Source organism: Equus caballus, chromosome 8 (genome assembly GCF_041296265.1).
Source record: "Equus caballus isolate H_3958 breed thoroughbred chromosome 8, TB-T2T, whole genome shotgun sequence".
NCBI classification, from domain to species: Eukaryota; Metazoa; Chordata; class Mammalia; order Perissodactyla; family Equidae; genus Equus; species Equus caballus.
The window spans coordinates 31,203,219-31,218,093 of NC_091691.1; the positions used below are offsets into that span (position 1 = coordinate 31,203,219).

Genomic DNA, 14,875 nt, shown 5'->3' on the forward strand with positions numbered 1-14,875 from the left:
ACAATACCAGTACCTCTGTGAAGGAGATACAGTGGTTGTCCCGTTTCCAGATGGTGGGAAGTTCCAGATGAACCTCCAGATGCTGAGGTTCAGAGCGGTTTGGGGCAGCTGTCCCTGGTTAGGCATGTAAGGGTCAGCCTGCAGTTCCCGCCGAGTGGCTGCCCCAGAGCTCTGAGCCACTGAAGTTAGGCTTTACTGAATGTCCTTCTGATTAGAGCATTATTTTCACCATAAATTAAGGTGCTGGATTGCCACGGGGTGTAAGGGTGGGGAGGAAAAAGAAACTTGATTTGCTCTTCCATTCCTGTGGAGTCACTATGTTCCTTTATGGTGTCAGATTTTGAATCTTGTTTCAAAAGACCTTTCCCACCCCTGTTAAAACTATTTTCCAATATTTCCTGCTATTACTTCTATAATTTTGTTTTTGCAATTGAATTATGACTTGATCTGATAATTATTTTGGACTCTAAGTGAAATAGGCATTAGTTTTTCTCCTCTGATCACAGCGGAGAGGGCTTGCCCAGCTGCTCCAGGGGTCCCTCCTGTATTCACCCCACCTTCCATCCTGGGCCACCTGGTCCTGGTCTCCGGCTCCAGGCATCTGAGCTCCAGCATTTTCCAAAGCTCTGAGGAAACCTCACACGGTTTCCTCATAGTCTCCCATTTCCCAGTGCCTGCTCTGGAGTTTGTAGGGCTGCATTAATTGCATTTTGTAGGAACAGGAAGGTGTTAGCCCACTTTCTTGGGTTCAGTCACTTTCTTAAAGCCTTTCCCATTGGGTTTAAATTAGAACAGCATTTTCCCCTTTATCAGTCAGTCTTTGTAACACATGCGTATTTCTATGTTGCCTGTATCCTTAAGATTCCATTTTATAGTAGAAATAAACAAGATGTTCTAAAGTAGAAAAGGATTTATCTAAAACTTAAATGATAAAGACAGCAAAGAATAGTTTTTCCAAACCAAGCGTTTTTATCTCATATCCACTGGCTCTGGTAGGAGATCTTGAAGGATGTTCATAAGGTGCTTTGTTTTTCTATAATCATTATTGCTTTTTAACTCCTAGAGCCGTAATATTACAGCATAAATGGGCCTCCTTTTAAGAAATTTTAGACCAACAGATTGGTTTGGTCAGAATGCCTCTACTGAGGGGGATAATCTTATTTTCCTTTAAGGATCAATATTCTGACGTGATCATTAATAATTGACATGTGGGGGCCAGCCCTGTGGCCAAGTGGTTAAATTCACGTGCTCCGCTTCAGTGGCCCATGGTTTCATGGGTTTGAATCCTGGGAGCGGACATGGCACCGCTCATCAGGCCATGGTGAGGCGGCATCCCACGTGCCACAACTAGAAGGACCTGCAACTAAAAAATATACAACTATGTACTGGGGACATTTGGGGGAGAAAAAGCAGAAAAAAAAATAGATAAATAATTGACGTGTATATGGAATACAGTATTTCAAAAGTTAATCTTGCTTTTTGGCCAAAGCCAATGAAAATCTGTATCAGGATTCATACTTCAGTGCACAGTGGGCCTTTATCATGCAATCTAGTTTATTTTGTGATCAGTAAATAACATTAATTTTAGGCATTTATCCTATTTAACTGCAAAGGATGTTATTAATTCAGGAATTAAATCTGGGAATTAAGGTGTTTATTTTATGAAGGATGTGGCCCTGAAATTGCAGTAAGCATCTTGAATTCTTAAGTCCCCATTTTTAATGAGAATAATTTCCCGCTTTATTTGCATGTAATTTTCTAGTGTTAATCTCTTTGTTGATATTAAAAGTATTTTAGATGTATGGCTTCCAGCTTTGGGTCTGACAGTTCCATTGTGGGTCGGAAGTGCTAAGCGCATATCAGGAGCCTGTGCAGGGAAGAGGCAGGGCTTGGCTCCCAGTAATAAACAAGGCAGCAGGATGACTCACCTCCCAGTTGAAAGTGAGACCCTCCCTGCTCTGGCCAGACCACACCCAGATGGGCTTCTCTATGGGACTTTACTTTCAAAGGGAATGTCGATGAACTGGAGCCATGAGCTGGGTCTTATGGGGAATAGGAAGGAAGAATGTGGTGAGGAAGAGTTTAGGTACAGAACATGAGCATGTGGCTTTCTTCAGATGTTCAAAGGGCTCTTTGCCAAGCTATAAAAACTAGCCCCCGGGGCCAGTCCCTTGGCCGAGTGGTTAAGTTCACAAGTTCTGGTTCAGGTCCTGGGCACTGAGCTAGCGCCTCGTCAAGCCATGCTGAGGCAGTGTCCCACATAGCAGAACCGAAAGGACCTACAACTAGAATGTACAGCTGTGTACTGGGGGGCTTTGGGGAGAAGAAAAAAAAAGCAAGAAGATTGGCAACAGATATTAGCTCAGGGCCAGTCTTAAAAAAAAAAATACAACACTCCTGTTGGGGAAAAAAAAAAAGCCCCAGCTAAGAAAAAGGAAAGAGGAGTGATTCTTAGATCCTTGAGAAAGTTGTTGAAATGTGTGCCCCTCTCCACAGAAAAATACTTACATATATGCAAAATTTGCATACAATTTCCGAGGATTTACAACCCCTTGAATCCTATCACAGAACCCGGTTAAGGACCCCTGTTATATGGAAATATGTTGATTTGGTGCAAAAAAGAGTGCCTCCCATCCGTTCCACAAAGCTGGAATGGCCTGCCTCGGAAGGTGAATTTCCTCCCCACAAAATACTGTGAAATTCAGAAATAGACTGAGTGTCACGTAACCAGGGGCAGGGCCAGAATCTGTTCAAACTGGACTCTTCCCATTGAAATGTCTCTTGTTTCTTATAATTGACAGTGAAACCAGCATTATTTCTATGTTTTACGTCATGTGGCCAGTGGAAAAGAGGATAATGTGAATGTGTGTGTTTTCTCGTAGCCACCAACAGCCAAAATGCATGCTATCATTGAGCGCACCGCCAACTTCGTATGCAAACAGGGAGCACAGTTTGAAATCATGCTGAAAGCCAAGCAGGCCCGAAACTCTCAATTTGACTTTCTACGTTTTGATCACTACCTCAACCCCTACTACAAATTCATCCAGAAAGCTATGAAAGAAGGACGATACACGGTACTGGCAGAAAACAGAAACGAGGACAAAAAGAGTATGTGACCCTGTCTGTCCTGTTCAGACTCTGCGCCTGGGGCGGGGGCGGGGCAACTCTGGGAAGGTATAACGACAGTCATTGTTATGGATACCGGGTTGAAGTCTGCACTTTAGAGTTTCCAGAATGTTTGTGAAATCTTGCCCTTAAGGCATGATGGTTAACCCTGCTGGTGCACGTGATACAGTATAAAACTCTTCTTGATAAGTCTTGAAAATACGTTAGATTCTTAATTAACGTTTTATAGATGGGTGAAATGTAGTGAAATATTGATGCCCTCGGGCCCACCGCGTGGTGCAGAGGTTACATTCACACGTTCTGCTTCGCGGGCAGCTTGGGGTTCACAGGTTCGGATCCCAGGCATGGACCTATGCACCACTCATCAAGCCATGCTGTGGCCGGCATCCCATGTAAAGTAGAGGAGGATGGGCACGGATGTTAGCTCAGGGCCAGTCTTCCTCAATAAATATATATGTGTATATTGATGCCCTCAGAGCATAATCATCTGGTTGGAAGTGTTTCCTGTCATTTTGGCTGATTCACTTTCTGTAGAGCAAACCGTGACTCGTGCTCAGTGGGTTATTGCAGCAATACCCTCGCTCCAGGCCTAGGGCCTGGAGTGGAATCATACTCCTCCACAGATCACTTGTACTGTTTTTTTACCCATCTCTATGTTAAGCTGTCGTTTTTATGACGGTGTCTAAATTTGGATGCTTGCTACAAAGGCCAGTCAACTCTCATCAATAACATTGAGAGCAACAGTCTCTGTGTCTGCCGTTGAATTTTTCTCTCTTCGGTTGAAACATGATTTTCAAAGTCAGTCATATAAATCTTACTACAGATTGTATCTTTTCTATGATTGTTCTGGTTTTTAAAACTATTCCTGTTGTTTTACCTTTCATAATCAGTAAGATTTTTGCCTTTTTCTAAAAATTAAACTATACAGTGTCTCCCAACTAGGGAGCTCTGGGGGGAGTTTGCTGCAGGGCCAGGTTGTGCTCCTTTCTTCCTCCTGACTTTCTGCTGGACACCTTGGGTGGCCACGTTACAGGGGAGATTTTCAAAGGTGTTTTTGGGACAGATAACCGAGAAATGACTACATGTAGCTCTGCCTTTGTCTGCTTCTCGGTTTTTACATAGTTTATTTGTGTCTTGTCTCTTCCTATACGCCAAAATCGTGAAATGCACTTGTGCTTTCAGAGTCAGGGGTCAGCTCTGACAATGAAGATGACGATGACGAAGACGACGGCAGTTACCTGCACCCGTCTCTCTTTGCTTCCAAGAAGTGTAACCGCCTAGAAGAGCTAATGAAGGTTTTTATCTCTTTATTGAACTGTATTTTTTATGCAGTAACAAAACAGCTAATTTAATTTTGTAAAATTATTAGGCATTTCTTCTGTATGATAGCTGTATCTTATTTTATCGTCATTGAGGTATCATTTGCATTTTTGTTTTTAGCTTGGTGGCAAAGGGTTTGCTTCGTTTATTTCTTACATATTCTCATTTTATAAAATTCATGAGTGCGTTATTTTTATTTTACCGTAATTTTACCATTTGGGATATTTAGAATAGGAGAATGTCAGTTAAGACTGGGAAATTGTTTTGTCATGTAGATTTCATTATAATAGGATTAGATTTTACAGCTGTTCAGTGCTGCTTGAAATAATTCGTTACCTTCACAGGTAACAGAATATGTTACCTGAAAGCATAAACTTTTTCTTCTGATCTTCTCCTCATCCTTACTATAAAGGAGTCACTCATCATTGTCCTGTGGTTAATTCACACCACTCATACTGGGTTTTGTGAAATAAAAAACAGGAGTCTGTTAGACTTAAGCATATCATTTCAACAGTCATGTAGTGTGGCTGAGCCCTTCAAGGAATGATTGTTGATTGATTGGACTTCAAAAGCTGTTGGTGATTAAAAATCAGAAATTTCTTTAAAGAAGGACAAAGTTTCAAGTTTTGAGTGAATTTGGACGCTCGTACTTTTATCAGTAGCAGTCTAGTCTAATCATCCCTCCTTCCTTTCCTTACTGGTTTTTAGGAAGATTGAGGTTATCTGTTTACCCAGTTCCTCTGGAGCTCACAACTAGCTAGAGTACTTTGCCACAGTCAGGACCTCCATGTGTGCAGGTGCGTGTGTGCACGTGCTGAGGTTGCTGAGGTGCATACACTGTTTCCTAAAGTTGAGCTGAGGCTTCTTGCCACAGAAGTGTTCTGCGTGTCTCAGAATACAGAAAATAGAGTGACCGTGCATTCTCTCTCTGTAGCCTCTGAAGGTGGTGGACCCGGATCACCCCCTTGCGGCGCTGGTCCGTAAAGCCCAGACTGACAGTCCCGCCCCCACCCCACCCACAGCAGATGGCGGAGCCGTGCAGCCCTCCCAGGTGGAATACACCACTGACTGTGAGTACCTCGCTGTGTGCGAGTATCTCACCGTGCACCCCCCAGCCTGCAGCAAGCTTCAGGGCTTAACCAGCAGGCTGTCACGGGGCGGGGAAGCAGGCAGTGTGGGTCTGGTAGAGGTGCCATGAGGAGCCCAGATCCTTGGGTCTTCCTCTTTAGGCTTCCTTAGCATGTGGCCTCGTCCTTTTGCGTCTCACCTAATGTTGGCAAGATGGCTGCTTCATCTCCAGCGTCAGCTCTGTGTTTCAGCAGGACGGAGAGGAAAGGCAATGGCAGAAAGCAGGTGCTGGGTGACTCTGCCCCTCTTCAGAGAACCCTCCAGAAGTCATGCCTGGTGACTTCCTGTAACTCATGGGCCAGGACCATGTCACATGGCCTTCCCATCACTGCTGCCCTAAACAAAATCAAAGTTCTGTCAAGAGGAATGGGGAGAATGGACACTGGTGGACGTGGTGTGTTGTCTGCCATGGTTGCTTTCTTGAAAAAGACACAGCTTAAGACAGCATATGATATCCCCCTCAGAATTAGTTACACTTCTTACTTATTCTCTCTGATTGCTAGTGTTTTGTCTTTTTAATTACTTAAAGATTATTAATAGAAGGCAAATTTTGAAGTTCTATTCAAGAAGTCATTTGAAAGTATTTGATTTTGAGCTCATTATCAGGTCTTTTTTAAGTGGTTTTATTCAGAGGTTAAATATTGAATGAGAGAAGAAGCTTTGGCAAAGCCCCAGGAATTCATGTGTTCAGCCTGCTTCACATGGAAATCTGATATAATGAATCCATCTATAAAGCTTGTCATTTTCAGTTAAAGATTGGAAAATCAGCCTGAGATTAATTCTCTTTTAAAATGTAAGCTCCTCATTATTTAGGACCAAGCTTTTGTTAAAAATGTTAACAGTGTTCTTTTGCACTTCCCTTCTAGCACTGCCATGCAATTATGTGTAATTTCAGTGTGCTAAATTAACATTTTTAGACTTTAAAAATCAGTTACTTGAGTGAATGTCTGCGTATGTCCTAAAAAAAACCTCTTAAAGAACTCAGGTAATTTCTTTAAACGATTAAATCAGGTCAAACCAAATTTCTTTAGATGTTCAAATCAAAGAGCAGATCTTGTGTCATGCAGTTGCGTCTTCGTGATTGGGGTCCAGTGTCAGTGCATATTGTAAACATCACGAAAGGCAGTTACCCCGCGGCGTTCTGTAAGTCACTCATAGTGCCCGTGCTCGCGGCTACCCCCAAGGTGTTCTATAAGACAGTCATAGCGCCGTATTCACGGCTACCCAAGAGGCGTTTTGTAAGTCACTCATAGCGCCCATACTCATGGTTATCCCCACGGCGTTCTGTAAGTCACTTATAACGCCTGTACTCGTGCGTCTGTCCTTGCGGCTACCCCTGAGGCCGTCTGTAAGTCACTCACAGCGCCTGTACTCCTGGTGGGGATCATTGTGTAGATGCCCACACAGATGAATCAGGAGGCAGGAGTGACCAGGAGATTCTGCTCCCATCTTACATCAGTCCAGGGTGTGAGTTCGCTGAGTGGAACGTCTCTCCAGTGTCCGAGCTTTCCTTTTTCAAACCTGTCTAAATTTCTGTAAGTTCAGTGCAGTGCACATCCTCTAGATTGCTAAAGCTGTAACCTTTGTTGCATGGGAAAAGGATAGGAGTTCGGGGCAAGGTGACCATGCCCGTGATTATTCATTCTGCTTCTCACCGTGAATATACAGTTAAATGCTTGGGTCACTAATGGTGTGATATGTCTGCAGACCCTACAGGGCTGGGGCAGGTGGGGGGGACCAAGCCAGCAGTGGAGCAGGCTGAGAGTAGCTGCTCTGTGACACGCGGTTTTACTGTGAGATCCCATGGTCTGGTTGGTGACGATGTCCTGTGTGATGTAATGGCAGTGTGGAAGATCAGAGGGGTGGGCAGGTTCCAGGGAGCTCACTGCAGGGCTCCTGGAGCTGCACTGACCTCAGTCCCTCCCATGGCCCACTGAGGGCCCTGAAGGCCAAGGTGAGCCGTGACAGCCTCTGCCCCTGGGAGAATCCCACACTTGCTCTGTGCAAACCCTGCAGGCCATTCCACAAGTGTGATGTCCTGATTCCCTGTGGTTCAGCCAACAGATGTGATGTCTTGGTTCTTTGCCTGACACATGACCCGCAATAGGAAGTGTCCCAGCACTCTTGTCCTCAGTAAAATAGTTGTTTTGACATTTGACATCCATCTTTTCCTTCACATGGTGCAAGAGTGACAGACACGTGTAGGACAAGGTGTTTGGGGGTGGTGCCTGGTGTTTAGGTTTTAGACCAACGCCCTGCATTGGGAGCCAGCCTTAACGTCTAGCCTGTCTAGCCCAGCAGAGATGAAGGAGTAGTGCTGACAGAACCCGTGGCTGATTAGATGTGGATTGTGGCCGTGCCAGAAGGCAGGAACCAAATTCCAGATTTTCCAGAAAAGCAAGAAATCCAGAAGGACAGTTTACAAACGTCAGCAGTGAATTCATAGTCTGTAAAATTACAAGGCAGTCCATCAAAACATTGGCAAAACAGGTGCTGCTCATAGGTGCCTGCCCGCGTCCAGCCTCTGCTGTGGATGCAGGTGGAGTCCTGGGCACAGGGGCAGCAGGACAGCAGGGCATCACAGAGCTTCTCCACGGAGTCCATGGTCAGCTAGGGCCAGGGAAGGGGGCTCTAAAGTACAATTCCAGTTTCACAGTGAACACATTGTTACCGGAAGTGACAGCAGTTTTGTTAAAGGGTGGAGGACAAAAGCTGGACTACAAATGGGTGGTGCAGAAATGGAGACCTGAGTGCAGACGTCCTGTGAAACTCAGCTCTGAAGAGGGGAGGGGGCAGTGCCTGCCGGAGAACAGGCGTCCCCTTGAGAGTGCCCTCCATGAGCATTGGCCTTTAGGGTCACCATGACAACTGCCTTCCAGGATCCAGGAGTCGCAGGGTGGGAGAGGTGGCCTGGATGGTTAGATGGGCTGATCCGAGTTTCCAGGAAGAGCCATGGGCTAGAAGTTGGGTCTAGACCACAGTAACGCCCAGCAGAGATGAATGTAGACGCCTCTGCTCAGGTCTCAAAGATGTTTCTTTTTATCTATGGTTATCCAAAAAAAGGCAAGCAAGAATTTGAAAAAGAGGCACAATAAAGGGAGATGTGCCCTATCGGATAATAAAGTGAGATGATGTAGTAAAGACTTCTCAGAGCTTAAATAGTTGCTGATTTGAACAAAATATGCAATTAGAACACATCTGAAAATCGTACATATGGGCCTGAGCTATCTTTTAAGTTGAAACATGAACGTGTGCTGTTGGCCTGTCTTTGTGCGTGGGACCACAGCCCTGCCTCTGACGGGGCGTCCTCAGCAAAGCTGCGTCAGGGTGCAGCGCTCCTTCCCGCCGTCTGGGTGAGGTGAGGTGAGGTGAGCACTAGCACCCTGAGAGCAGAGTCCTCGTTTACTTTGCGTCACTTCACACAGAAGCGTCAAGTCGTTTCTCCCGCCTCTAGTTCCACAACAGATTCTTTTAAGCAATTGGCCTTTTATTCAGTCTTTCCAAAGGATTCAGTTTCATTTTCACAGAAACAGTAGTTCTTTTTTTTCGCTCGAATTTCATCTATTTGCATTAATTTTAGTTAAATACATAATTACAGTAAATTTAACTGGAAGACATAGTTTAAGAGAAAAACTGCTGGTAAGAGTGAGAAGGCCCAGCTTATACAGAGGAGGGGCTTCTCTGCCCGCACCCGGCACAGACCCAGCAAGTCTTCAGAGGGAGAGCGAGCATAAGGGCCTGGAAAGGAGATGGGCAGACTGGCAGGAGGGACGTCACAGCGAGAGTGGTGTCGGGGAAGAGCTGTCTGCAAAGCAGATCACGTTAGAGCCTTGCCTTATCCAATAGCACAATCACTTCCAGGTCTCAGTGCCAGAGGTGAAAATTCTCAGGAAAGTAAGGATACTTTAACAGATAAAGAATCATCTGTTTAAGCTGACAGACAGCATTATATTCAGCTAATTGGAAAAGTAAAACTGTTGAGAAAGCAGAAAAAACTGTCTAACATACAAACAGCTTTTACAGTCACATAGGGGGATAATAGTCCAGTAGAGAAATGAACTACACTGGGAATAATTCACAAAGGTAAAAATGGCCATACTTTTAAGGTTTCCGGTTGCTACGCACTCACATGGCATTGTATATGCTGACTTTGGAGCTAACCTCCAGAGAAAGTGAAATCCACTCTTATTTAAACCAACTGCAACCAGTATGTTAAGCATATGAGACTTTGTATTCTAGTAGAAAGGCGGGCACACAAGAACTCTTTGAAATTGTAAGTCTTTTAGGATAAATCGAAGTTTCTGGGCTGTTGAAATGTTATTTCATATATACAAGTTTGAATTTCTTAATTCAAAGAGATTAAATAAAAGAAATACAGGTGGAACTCACAGTGACATGCCATTTTTCAGCTGTCACATAAGCAAAGAAGGAGCAAGTTGACAGGCACTCGCGTGTTACTGATTTGTACCCCAGTGTGGAGGGCAGGCTGACAGTGGAAATCAGAGTCCAAAATGCACGTGCGTTTGACCCAGGATTTCTACTTTGATCTGCAAATATGTGTGTAAAGATAGAACTACAAGAATATTCATTATAAGTCGGATTTTTAGTAATAGCAAAAGACTGAGGTGCTGTCTGTCCTTTAGTGGAGGTCTGAGGGAGTAAACGTTAGAGCACGCTCACAGTGGGTATGGAGCCAACGAGAGGAAGCCAGAGGTGCGTGTGCACTCGGCATGCTGCCCAGGACCTGTCCCACGTGAGGGAAAGGGCGAGGTGCAGAAGAGTAGGTTTGGTAGGAGGCCACTTGTGTTAAATCCAGAAGCGGAGGGAAGTGGCTGTGCTTTTGTAAGAGTGTCTCTAACAGGACAGGGAGGACACTAGTAACAGCTGTGCGCTCAGAGGATCTGCGAAAACAAGGCTCAGGGCGAGAGCAGTGACTGCTTCCCCGTCCACTTGTACTGCTTGGACTTTTTATACCGTATCTGTCAGCTTCTCAGCAAAAGTACAGATTTACGTGATGCTTATTGTGAAACTATACACCATTGTCCTGAGTTAATTCTGTGATTTTAATATGCAATCTCCAGACTGTTTTATCAGCTCTCAGTGTGTTGAGGCTGAAGCGGTCCCTATGACAGCTGTTTTCCCCACAAAGGCTGGCCTGCCTCCCCTCTGGTGCGCGTTGGAGGTGGTTGGGTCACTGAGCTTCTCCGTCCTTCTGTATTGCTTAGCATTTAATCTTCTCCTTAGAATGTACTCAGTCATTCCTTGTTATTTACTTTCTAATGATCAGAATTTTTCCTAGATTTAGGCAGCCTAGCCTTGTATTTTAAAAGAATTTTTTCTAGAAGCTCCTTAAATATAGAATGTAAAACTAACAATTCACTTAATTTATTAGCCTGACAATGAACTGTTTTTCGTGCCCTTTCTTATCTGTTATTATTTAGTTGCCTTCTGCTATTTAGCTATAAATCCTTGCAGAAGAGTATAATAAACAAAATTAATTGTGCAGGGAGCAATAGTACTGAAATACTACTCGCTATTATAGCATGCAGTTTTTTAAAAATAAAACGCCAACTCAGTTTTTTTAAATGTTTCATTCTTTAAATAGCTTAAGTGAAATTAAACCATATCATGTGGCTAGACTTGATATTTTCTTGCTTCTATCCCAGTTTTCTAAATGTGGTTTTGCTGTTGTTTTTGGCATTTTCTCTCTCTTTTTTTTTTCTGTGCAAAATCATGACCTCGAAGTGCTTTACTTACCTCCCAAACCCTTTTAAAAATGACTTTATTGTGAGTCATAAGAACTAAAGGGAAGAAGGTAAAATATTACCCAAGATTCCACTACCCAGAAATAGCCATTTTTAACATTAGGTGAACATCATTGACAGAATGGAAAAAACTGAGATAATTTTGCTAAGTAGGGAAAAAGAGAAACTCATATCTATAGAATACAGAGATACTCGTTATGTCGTGGTATGATGTATAGATAGAAATATGTGTGTGAAAGTGGACATAAACTTTTTAATTTTACTTGAATTCAACAGAAGAACCTAGAATCAAAAATCAAAGTGAAGCAGTTGCTGAGCACCAGACAGAATTCAGTACTGAGAGTTAGAACATTAGAGAGGTTGGAACAGTAAATTCTTTTTAAAGCTGTGTGTTTATCTTAGATGTAATTGATTAACTGTGAAACTAGAGGAAATGAAATGCTCCTAAAATACCTCCTTTCCCTCACCCCGCCCCAACTCCTGGTTCTTTTAAAGAAGTATGTTTATACTGTGAGAGCTTACAGGCAACATTTACGCCCTATTCTGCAGCTGTAATTCCTTGTTGACTAGTCTCAGTTCTGTGGATTAGTTTGCCACCATAGCATCTCCATTTGAGTTCTTTATCTGATTCATCTCTTGTTCATTTGAATTGCATAAACCGATAAGTTTTACAAGGGTTCTATTTCATGAATTCTTGCATACTTGAAAAATGCCTGCCTTCAAACCTTGTGTAAAGAGGAAAGCTTGTCTGGGTATAAAATTCTTGGGTAGCATTTCCTTTCTCTGAGGCCTTTGTAAACTAGAATCTAACATGGTCCTTCCTGCCACAGGGAAGCTGGGGCTGTCTGACTTTTGCCGCTGACTAGTTGTGCGGGTTTGTCAGTTGGTTGACTTTCATTAATTGTTCCTGGGTGCTACTCTCTGAGATCCATCGTGTTTGGAAATGTCTGTCTGTTGCCTCTTGACGTAAACGGCAGCCTGGCCGAGAGTAATACACATAGTCAGTCACACTGACTAGACCTTAGGAGCACTGCTGAGTGTTTTCTGGATTTGAATGTTGCTGTGAAAGGGAGAGGCCAGCCTCATCTTCTCCACTCTCACCCCTTAGGTGGCTTGCTTTTTCTGATTGGACACCTAAAGAATTCTTTCTTCAGGGGCCGGCCCAGTGGCACAGCGGTTAAGTGCACACATTCCTTTTCAGTGGCCTGGGGTTCACCGTTTCGGATCCCAGGTGCGGACATGGCACTGCTTGGCAAGCCATGCTGTGATAGGCATCCCACATGTAGAGTAGAGGAGGATGGGCACAGATGTTAGCTCAGGGCCAGTTTTCTTCAGCAAAAAGAGGAGGATTGGTAGCAGATGTTGGCTCAGGGCTAATCTTCCTCAAAAAAAAAAAAAATTCTTTCTTCGCTCTGAATTCTAATGACGATCAGCATACACTCCCATCTTCCTGGAATCTACTGTGTACCCTTTCAATCGAAGATTCATGTCTCATTTCAGAGAAATTATTTTCTGTTCTGCCTCTGAATACCTTTTCTGTTCCATTAGTTGGCTCTCCTGCTTGGAAGACACCAATGTCCTTACTTTGAACCATCTCTTCCTCCTGTGTCTGTCATTTTCTCTTTGATTGTAATCCCTTTTTCTCTCCAGCATTCAGCATGATTCTGTGCATCTTCTCCTTCTGTGTTGCTGAGCTGGTTTCTTTAGCCACGTCTGTTCTGTTCCTTGCAGTCTAAAATGTGCTGGGTCTACAGTGGTGTTGTTTTGGTCCTCAGTTTGCTTTCTAAACGCTGCAGCAGGGGTCGGCAGACTCTTTCTGTAAAGGTCCAGACGTAAATGTGTAAATGTCTTTGGCTTTGTGGGTCGTGCCTTCTGTCTCATGACTCATCTCTGCTGTGGTAGCATGAAAGCCGCCCAACCGTTGTACACAGAGGGCTGTGGCTGAGTTCCAGTAGAACTTGATTTATGGACACCGAAATTTGAATTTCGTAGAATGTTTACGTCATGAAATATTGTTGTTTTGTTTTGTTTTCAACCGTTTACAAATGTAAAAAACCTTGGAGCTCTCCTGGGCTGCACAAGAAGCAAGAGGCAAGCCCAGTTACTGACCCTGCTCAGTACCCTCCCTTTCCATCTCATTGGTGGTTTTATTTCCTTTTCTTTGTGCTCGATTGAATTCCTGTCTCACCACATTCGTCAGTGGCTCAAAAAACTCTTGAGGTTGCCTGGTTCTGTTTCCTTCCAGACTCAGCTCTTTGCTGTCTCCGTGTGGTGGTCCCCTCCAGAGCCTTTGGCCATGGTGATGTTGTGCCTGTGGGGCCGCTGAGCCCTGCCCTTCTCGTCTGTCCCTGCTCACCACGCTGGCAGCTCCATGCAGACCTTTGTCCCCAACACCATGGGAGCCTTCTCCTTGACACTGTTTGCACCTGCTCTGAGGTCTTTTGTCTTCCCTTCCAGGTGCAGCTTTCTCTGGGAAACCCATCCTCTGCTCTCTTGTGAGATGCTAAAAATGGCCTAGAGCAAATGTCTTTTCCCCCAGTCAGGGACCCAGGGGAGACGTCCTTCTGACAGTGCAGAGTCTGCGGGCCCCCTCCCTGCACCTCTGCACGCTTCTCCCACCTCACAGTTCCGGTCGCACACTTGAACCACTTACTTTCTTCACCCAGAACTCTCTAGAACCTGTTTTTATGTAACACGCCTCCAAAACCTCAATACAGTATTAAAAATTCAAAACTTTTTACTTGCAGGTCACTGATGAAGACTTTAACTAACAGGCTTTTCTAGAAGAAAATTTTATGTGCCAAAAAGAGAGATCACTTCTAAATAGTGGGCTAAAATTCATAAGTCACATGTTCATACATGTCTGAAACTGAGTCATTCCAGTGGTTTTTCAGCTTTAGAAATGTGGTACTCTTGCATCACTACAGAATCAGTCAGATTTTCCTATTCCATAAGGTTAGTGACAGGGAAACAAGCCTCCTCGTTTGGGGAGTTTTTTTAAACCTTGGGTTCTCTGGATGTCACAATGAAGTAAATAGAACAGGTGGTTGCAATGAACTTTCATCTTCTGGAACACTCTCTGTCACATGAGAGCCCGTTAGCAGAGCCATTGGTTGTCCTCCTTCTCTCTGGTGTGGATAGTCTCAAGATTTTCTCGGTTTGAAAATATTTAGACACAATGTGTCATGATCCAAATGATTAATGCTTTTAAGTGTTTGGGGCAGTCAGAAGGGTGAGTTTTTTATTTGTTTGACTGTATTTTTTTCCTTTCAGTACATGATTGTATATTGTAGAGAGCTAATAGGTAAGTACCCTGCCCCAAACAAACCGTGGCCAAAAGGAGTCTTTTAGGAACTCTTGAAAATTTTCTGAGTCCAGAAGGTGAAGCCAGAAGTCTTGAGAACAGAGATAAGGAGACAGTGAGTGGATAAGAAAAACTTAGGAAAAGGGAGAGAAAGAAGTTTTCAGCCTTGTTCTCTCTTATTCTCCTGCTGAAGGACCTTGAAGGTTTTTAATATCTCCTGGGCTTATTAAAC

At 43.9% G+C, this 14,875-nt stretch overlaps 1 protein-coding gene across 14 annotated transcripts in view; it reads left to right on the plus strand.

Moving 5' to 3' along the window:
* SFSWAP (splicing factor SWAP) overlaps positions 1-14,875 on the plus strand; it is a 79,493-nt gene that overhangs the window by 11,380 nt on the left and 53,238 nt on the right. For all 14 annotated transcript variants that reach the window (XR_290736.4, XR_011420884.1, XR_001381323.3 and 11 more), the window contains 3 exons: positions 2,883-3,108; positions 4,309-4,421; positions 5,381-5,516. Coding sequence is in view for 8 of the 14 variants with exons in the window: in XM_005612658.4 (XP_005612715.2) it covers positions 2,883-3,108; positions 4,309-4,421; positions 5,381-5,516 (475 nt within the window). In the remaining 6 variants the exon portion in view is untranslated. The remainder of the gene's footprint in view (positions 1-2,882; positions 3,109-4,308; positions 4,422-5,380; positions 5,517-14,875) is intronic.